The sequence below is a fragment of the Ovis canadensis genome, chromosome 19, assembly GCF_042477335.2.
Source record: "Ovis canadensis isolate MfBH-ARS-UI-01 breed Bighorn chromosome 19, ARS-UI_OviCan_v2, whole genome shotgun sequence".
NCBI classification, from domain to species: Eukaryota; Metazoa; Chordata; class Mammalia; order Artiodactyla; family Bovidae; genus Ovis; species Ovis canadensis.
The window spans coordinates 19,997,397-20,006,214 of NC_091263.1; the positions used below are offsets into that span (position 1 = coordinate 19,997,397).

At 43.8% G+C, this 8,818-nt stretch overlaps 1 protein-coding gene across 2 annotated transcripts in view; it reads right to left on the bottom strand.

Moving 5' to 3' along the window:
* The window catches only part of GADL1 (glutamate decarboxylase like 1), a 189,313-nt gene extending 181,867 nt beyond the window's left edge, over positions 1 to 7,446 (bottom strand). The window contains exon 1 of one of the 2 annotated variants that reach the window (XM_069561229.1): positions 7,217 to 7,446. In XM_069561229.1, the coding sequence (XP_069417330.1) occupies positions 7,217 to 7,253 (37 nt within the window). In that variant the 5' untranslated portion in view covers positions 7,254 to 7,446. Of the gene's footprint in view, positions 1 to 7,201 lie in introns of both variants that reach the window. The other variant, XM_069561228.1, reaches the window with a different exon arrangement.
* Positions 7,447 to 8,818: the final 1,372 nt, after the last annotated feature.

Below are 8,818 nucleotides of genomic sequence, written 5' to 3' on the forward strand. Positions count from 1 at the left end.
AGAAGGTTCAGTATCATTAGTCATCAAAGAAATGCAAATTAAAAGCACGTGAGGGACCTCCCTGGTGGACAAGAAGCTAATCTCTGTGTTCTGAATGCAGGGGCTCAGGTTCAACCCTCGGTCAGGGAACTAAGAGCTCACACCGGGCAACTAAAGATCCTTCCTGCCACGATCAAGACTGAAGATCCCACACGCTGCGGCCAAATAAACAAACATTAAAAAACACACATGAGATATCACCCCACACCTGTCAGAGTGACTACAAGCAAAAAGAACACAAACAAATGTTGGTGAGCATGTTTTAAAAAGGGAACCCTCCTGCGTGGTTGTTAGGAATATAAACTGGTACAGCCACTGTGGAAACAGTAAGACAATTTCTCAAAAAATTAAAAATAGAAGCACCATATATTGTTTTGGGTAGACACTCAAAAATAATGAAACTCCACTCCCAGGTATATATGAAAAAAAATCAGGAAAACACTATTTCGAAAAGATACACACCTCCCAATGTTCACAGCAGCTCTCTTTATTGTAAAGATATGGTGGCAGGGACTTCCTTGTTGGTCCAGTGATTAAGACTCCCCATTTTCACTGCAGGGGGCATGGGTTTGATCCCTGATTGGGGAACTAAGATCTTGCATGTGATGTGGCAAAAAAATAGAGATACTTCAGCAGTGTGTGTAATCTGAATTTATATTTAAAAAAATACGAAGGCAACCTAAGTGTCCATCAACAGATGAACTGATAAAGATGTTAAAATATATAACCCACACCCACAGAATGAAACACTATTAAGCCATTAAAAAGGATGAGATTTGAGGGCATTATGTTGAGTGAAATAAGTCAGACAGAGAAAGACAAATACTGTATAATACAACTTGCATGTGGAATCCAAAAAATGAAACAAACTGGTGAATATATCAAAAAATAGACTCACAAATACAAGAAAAAATTAGTGGCCACAAGTGGAAAGAAGAAAGCAGGGAGGGGCATTATAGGAGGAGGGTATTAGAGATACAACACACTATATATGAAATAAATAATCCAAAACTGCACAACAAGTCCCCTACGTATGAATGAGTTCTGTTCTGAGAGTGTGTTCATAAGTCCAATTTGTTCAAAACTCCAACAAATTTAGACTGGGTCCCCAACTAACACAAATGGCTATGTAGTACTGTGCTGTAATAGGTTTATATTACTTTTCACACAAATAATATATTTAAAAAAAACAAAATAAAACATTTTCAGTCTTAAGGTACAGGACCTTGAAAAGTACAGCAGGACAGTACAATGGTTGGCACACAGCTGGCATCCAGGGAACAGACAAGAAGAGATACTGACTGGAGGAGCGAGAGGAGGTGGGAGATGGTAGAGCTGAAGGGTCGCCAGCAACAGGAGAAGGGGGGCGAGCTGCACTTTCACTCGTGTCTGAGTGATGGAATGCGGGTTTGCACCTTTGAAAGTTTGGAATTTGAAGGTTCACATGTCGGGGACTTACATATGTTGTATAGCACAGGGAGCATCAGTTCAGTTCAGGTCAGTCGCTCAGTCGTGTCCGACTCTTTGCGACCCCATGAATCGCAACACGCCAGGCCTCCCTGTCCATCACCAACTCCCAGAGTCCACTCAGACTCACGTCCTTCGAGTCCGTGATGCCATCCAGCTATCTCATCCTCTGTCATCCCCTTCTCCTCCTGCCCCCAATCCCTCCCAGCATCAGAGTCTTTTCCAATGAGTCAACTCTTCGCATGAGGTGGCCAAAGTACTGGAGTTTCAGTTTCAGCATCATTCCTTCCAAAGAAATCCCAGGGCTGATCTCCTTCAGAATGGACTGGTTGGATCTCCTTGCAGTCCAAGGGACTCTCAAGAGTCTTCTCCAATACCACAGTTCAAAAGCATCAATTCTTTGGAGCTCAACTTTCTTCACAGTCCAACTCTCACATCCACACATGACCACAGGAAAAACCATAGACTTGACTAGACGGACCTTAGTTGGCAAAGTAATGTCTCTGCTTTTGAATATGCTATCTAGGTTGGTCATAGCTTTTCTTCCAAGGAGTAAGCGTCTTTTAATTTCATGGCTGCAGTCACCATCTGCAGTGATTTTGGAGCCCCAAAAAATAGTCTGACACTGTTTCCACTGTTTCCCCATCTATTTCCCATGAAGTGATGGGACCAGATGCCATGATCTTCATTTTCTGAATGTTGAGCTTTAAGCCAACTTTTTCACTCTCCACTTTTACTTTCATCAAGAAGCTTTTTAGTTCCTCTTCACTTTCTGCCATAAAGGTGGTGTCATCTGCATATCTGAGGTAATTGATATTTCTCCTGGCAATCTTGATTTCAGCTTGTGCTTCTTCCAGTCCAGCGTTTCTCATGATGTACTCTGCATATAAGTTAAATAAGCAGGGTCTTGATGTGCTCCTTTTCCTATTTGGAACCAGTCTGTTGTTCCATGTCCAGTTCTAACTGTTGCTTCCTGACCTGCATACAGATTTCTCAAGAGGCAGGTCAGGTGGTCTGGTATTCCCATCTGTTTCAGAATTTTCCACAGTTTGACTGTGATCCACACAGTCAAAGGCTTTGGCATAGTCAATAAAGCAGAAATAGATGTTTTTCTGGAACTCTCTTGCTTTTTCCATGATCCAGCGGATGTTGGCAATTTGATCTCTGGTTCCTCTGCCTTTTCTAAAACCAGCTTGAACATCAGGAAATGCACGGTTCACGTATTGCTGAAGCCTGGCTTGGCGAATTTTGAGCATTACTTTACTAGCATGTGAGATGAGTGCAATTGCGCGGTAGTTTGAGCATTCTTTGGCAGTGCCTTTCTTTGGGATTGGAATGAAAACTGACCTTATAGTCAACATTTTAAAATAACTCTAAATGGAGCATAACCTTTAAAAATTATGTATCACTAAGTTGTACACCTGAAATTTATATAATGTTGTATACCAACTGTCTCAATTTTAAAAAGAAAAAAATATGTAAGGTTAAAGCTACTTATTCACAGCTCTATTCCCAAAGAATGGTGACTCCACCCCCCTCCCCCCTCAAAGAAAGGAAAGAGACCACCTTCCCTGCTTTATAAGGTTCTTTTTCCTGGAACTATGCAAACAAAGAAAGGATACTTAATGGCAGCCAGTATGAAAGCCCCTCAGGAACTGCCACAATCTTTACACAACAAAGGAAGGAAAGCAAGAGCACAGGGGAGGCCAGAAGTTGGCTATGATTCGCAGCAAAGCAGTGTATTCAGTATCACAGTCTGGAAAATCAGTGTCTTTTGTCACTGGCATTAAGTTGCTTCCTTTTTCCTACTTGGAGCTTCTTTTTCAACGGCTCATCTCTTTAAATCAATTATGCTACTTTGTAACCCTGAGAGGCAGAAATTTATTTAAATGTTCAAAAAGAGTTGGGCAGACACATTTGGAAGGTCAGTTGAGAAAACAACTTAAGTGTCCAGTGCCAGAGAATTAGGGTTTCATACTAACTATCTTTCTGGAAAGTTGCACTTTGCTAACAGATTCTAATTACCTCATTTTACATCTAATTTTCTGAATATAAGTTTATGGAGAGCCTGCTACCTGCCAGACACTCTGTATATCAGTGCAAATGTTCACAATAATTTCCACTAGTGGATATCTTTATCCCTATTTTACAGATGAAGAAACTGAGGTACAGAGTTTTCATCATGTATTGAGAGACACCACACATCCGAGCATTCGCTGGGCATCCTTCTCTCTCTTCTGTCCCCACAGTTCCCCACAGAGAACAGCTCTGCTCTACTGCCGGTCGCCTGCTCCCAGGGCGCTGTCTTTTTTAAGTTTTATTTTATATTGGGGTATAGTTGATTAACAATGTTGTGTTAGTTTCAAGGGTTTAGCAGAGTGGTTCAGGTATACATATATGTGTATCCATTCTTTTCAAATTCTTTTCCCATTTAGGTTGTTGCAGAATACTGAGCAGAGCTCAGGGCACCACCCTGTAATGTGGACCCATCTTGGGCAGCCTGAGAGAGCAGGACCCCTGCCACGCCTGCTCCAGAGAAGGGCTGGAGAGCGTCCCGTGGGGCACTGCCTCTGCCTCAGAAAGGGACAGCTGTCCTTCATTCCCAGCAACCAGAGGGCTTCTGCCCCCAGGGCAAAGCACGGGTCCCTACCCTGGCCAGAGGGAGAGAGGGAGCTGCTACTGCCAGCTCTCTGAATACCCAGGCTCTTCCCTCCCATCTTTCCCACCCAAAGGGAAAGGGAAGAATGCTCCTGTCACTTCAGTGAGCTTAGCACCACCTTCCAGGGGTCTTGCCAGCGTTCCCCTGTGGACATGCAACATTGTTTTCTAGCAGGAGAGGACCTAACACCCTGGGTTAGGTGTTAGGGGAACAGATTGAACACTCACAGCTGACAGTCACCCTCCCAGAACCTCAGTTTTATTTAAAAAAAATTATAATTATAATAAAAGCAGACAATAATAGTTCTCCTTGCTAGTGAGGCTTAGAGAAGCTAGTGCTTGTAGTTCAGCCTAGCAGGTAAGTGTTCAATAAATATGAGCACTTCATACCTTAAAGGAGGGATAAGAGACTGGGTCATAAATTTTACCTGCAGTGGGTTTCATTTAAATCACGAGCAAAAGGAATAAATAAAAAGTGAAAAGTTTATAGAGAGAAAGAAAACAAAGAAATATACAAAAGGCAAAAAAATTACACAGAAATTTTGTTCCTGAATATCATGGTTTCAATTTTATTCCAATATACCAGACTCACAACATTCCATAGAAGTCAGATTTTCAATGGAAAAGTTTCTGCCCCTTATTATTAGAACTTAAAAGTTTCTTTCAGTTTAAAAGTGAAGAATCAAAAGCTGCATAAGAAAGAAACTATGACTTTGCAGGCCAAAATTATGTAGGAGGTTTGTCTTATAACTTGAAACCGGAAGGTAAAATATGAGCTGAGTCCAAAGAATTCTTTATTTCTACTGGAATTAAACTTCAGATCTGTTATAATTAGCCTAAATTTCTCTGGGATGTACTATGGGCAGACTATAAACTAGATAAAAACATGTGGAGTAGAATAAGAATTATTTCTTCGTAATAAAATTCCCTGCGACATTCTTCCATAATGTATAGTCTGTAACAGATATTCAGCCAGACAGTCTGTTTTAACAAGGTGTGTCATTTAACATACCCATCGCATCACTTTCACAGTCTTGTCAAACATACTTCGAAATTTACAAAGTCTGACAGATACATACCCTGTCCTCTTATAAGATGTCATAGCAAACATTTGGCACAATTAGGTGTTATTGGACATGTTATCGCCTTGTCACCTGCTCAAGGATAACTGGACTGACAGCAGCCTAAAGCCTTTTGGTATCCTCTGAAACTCAGACTTAAGGTTAAACTCTGCACTTCACTACTCATATATAGCAATCAATGAAGTCCTCACAAGGTACAGACATGCCTGGGTTATAAGGACTTATGCTTAATTTAGGAAGACTAGATACTTTAAACGTTTCCATCAGAGGTCTAAGGAGTTTGTGGCTTTAAAACAGGAATTAAGATTTCAAACAAAACAAAACAAACAAAAAGCATGCAGGGATAAGACAGTCAGATACAACTATCCTGTGTGTCCATCCCTCACATAAAGAAACCTGCTATATTATTAGGAATTTTATTCAAAAAAATCAGCCCAAAGTATCAGTTTTTAAAATAATTATCTTCCTTAGATTGCACTGTGTGTTGATGTCAGGAACATGAAAGTAATCATTTTACAAAAAAAGTTCCAGCAAAGTGACAGTTTTTATGTTATTCTTATTGAAAACGGCAACCATACAACTTAACTTTTCATCTTGTATTGGAGTGTAGTGGATTAGCAAACAATGTTGTGAAAGTTTCAGCTGAAAGGGGACCCCGCCATAAATATACAGGCATCTCTTCTCCCTCATTCTTCCCTCCCATCCAGATTGCCCCATAACATGGAGCAAAGTTCCCTGTGCTATACAATAGGTCCTTGTTGGTTATCCATTTTAAATATGTGTGCAGTGTCCATCCCAAACTCCCTCACTATCCCTTCCTCCCATTCTTCCCCAGGGCAACCATAAATTCGTTCTTGAAGCCTGTGAGTCTGTTTCTGTTTTGTAAGAATAACAGTAACAATGCAACTTTAAAAAAATATTTTCAAAACAGGATCCAGGGTAGCGATGCTGGTAACTTTGCCTAGGACTGTGAAAGGGAGGAATGAAATGTTTCTTGCAGCCCAGTGATTCTTGTTTTACCCATTACTGTGTGAAAATCCCCGCCCTTTACAGGACTGGTCTGCAGGGAATCCTGCCCTGCGCACCTGCCTCACCAAGCCCCCAGAGAGTTTTGGCTTAAAAAGCAACTTCATTAAGTCGTGTTCAGTACAGTCCAAAAGGGTTATTGATGCAAAGATGAGTTATTCCTGGAGGAACGCTCTTCCTAAAAGGTCAATAGCTAGCAAATAGCAGTAATGATGACCTTTCAGGGCAGGGCTTCTGAACCAGGGGTAAACCGAGGCAGTTAAGGGGTCAAGTTTGAAATCTTTAGCAAACAAGAGAAAAGGTGAATAGGTGAATTTTTATGGGAAAAAAGTTCAGAGTATTTCATCACCCATTCATAGCAACCTGAGGCTCTTCCCTCGCAGAATCATATAACCATCATTTACGAGACGGACTAAGTGATACCCGAGTTCTAAAGTCGGTTTGGGGAACTCTGCTGCACGATGCATGATGCCTTCTTTGAACAACTAACATTCCGGGTCCCCACCCCCAAGAACACGAGGGCTCACTCACTATAAGATGAGGTAGCCTGTTCTAATGCCTGTTTGTGGAGGAGACAGGTGGAGGCGGGCGGTGCAGGGGTGATGCGCGGCACTTCCCAAGTAGAAGCACAATCATTTCTTAAAGGGAAGGGGCTCCCTCTGCATCTGGAGATACCCGCGGCAGCTCCGCGGTGAAACCTGTTCTGCGCTTGATCTCAAAAACCCGCCCAGTGCCCACCGCTCTTCAAGCGCGGTTCTGTGAGCTTTAGCAAAGTGAACTTGTCTCATTCTAAAAAGAACTCCCAAAAGAGCCGGAAAGGAGGCAAAACTCCAGGAAGACGTGGACTTAAGACCCACACCAGCCGCCTTACGGGGAGACAAATAACCCTCCTCCGGGACCCCTGATCCACCGACAGCGGGAGGTCAGACCTCGCGAGTCGTTACCGTCCGGGGCGCGCTCGCGGTCCGGGAGGCGGCTCATCGGGGCTCCGCGCAGGGCTGCCGGGGCGCGGCTCCTGCCGTCCAGGCCGCGGCGGCTGCAGTTGCCGAGGCAGCGCCCCCCGTGGGGCTGCAGGTGCGCGCCGCCGCTGCTGGGCGCGAGCCGCCGCTCGCTCGGGACAGACGGGGACGCGCTCGCGTTGCCTGAGCTCGGCCGCCCGAGGCTCCCGCGCCTCTCTATTAATACTTGCTGAGCTGCTGGCGACCTGCCGCCTGCTTGACCCGGGGCCAGGGTCTCTCTGCCCGAGCTGGGAAGGGCTGGGGGACGGCGTGTGGGGGAGGTGGTGAGGCATTTGCCCGCACAGGAGCTGGCAGGGTGTACCCCGCAGCAAACTTTGCCCTGCTCCCCAACCCCCGACCCCCACCCCGAGGTGGAGACTGGGCATGAGTGAGTGAGCCTTGGAGTGTGCCCTTCCCAGCTTCCATCTTTTTGGAGTCACCACCAAGCAGGGTCCGACCTGGCTAGAGAAGCTCTAAGCTAAATCTGATGACCACTCCAGGCCACCAGCGCAGGGAACCTATTTTAGCGCAGCCGCTCCTCATTCATTCAGGCCTGCCTTGACATTTAAGAGTTCCATAAGCAAATGCCTTACCCCGATCGGATTTCACCCTTTTGCCTCTGCAACATTTCAAGTTTGAAGAAGGGAAGGCAGTCTGCACCTTGTTTTCCAGGGGTAAAAAGGGCAAAAAAGGGCAGTGGATTCGAAAGGCCCACTATTTGTTTGGTGTTTAGACTAAAATGTTCACAACACTCATTCTCCCAGCAAGCCCATGAAAGTTGGGCTCCAGCCATATTCCTATTGTAAATTTAAATCTCATCAGGGAGGGCTGCTTTTTTGCCATCCCTCCAACAAGTGTTATGTTTAAATTCCCTGAGGAGCTTTTAAGTGAGGCCATTGAGATGATAGGAGCAATCAGTTAATGCTAATTCAAAGAACATTGATGACAACTACATTACAGACCTGCATTCATAATCAAGATCCTTCAAGGGCCTTAAAAAAAAAAATCTGGTTTACTTCTGCATAAAGCCTAGAGTGGTTTCTTAGGTGAATTATTTCCTCTGGCTGCATAATTAAAGCTTCTATCAGTGAAGACAGTGCAGCCCTTTTCTCTCAAAAGAACTGATGATTCCTAATATACCCAAGACTAGAGTTATTAAAAATATTAAAGACCCTGCAGACAAATTTTATGAAGTTTCTGAGACCCCCCTCCCTCCATCTACTCTTTGGTAAGTAGCTCTGCTGACAAAGTACTAAGAGCTAGTCATGGAAGCATAAATAAGAACTTCAGGAGTTAACCTTTGGTGACTCTATTAAAAAATATGGAAAGGAGTATACACTCTGGCAAGATTTTCATTTACTTTTTTTAGCTTTGTAATAAGTGGGCCCTCTCTAGCCCAGCTTGGAACAGTGACCAGTGTCAGCCTCTGCTAAATTACATCTCTCTCTGTGTGAGGCAAACCAGGACCAACTGGGCTTCAGTGGATTGTAGAAGTGCCAATGTATAGAACTGTTCCCTCTTCCCCTCTTGCCCCAACCAGGGAATATA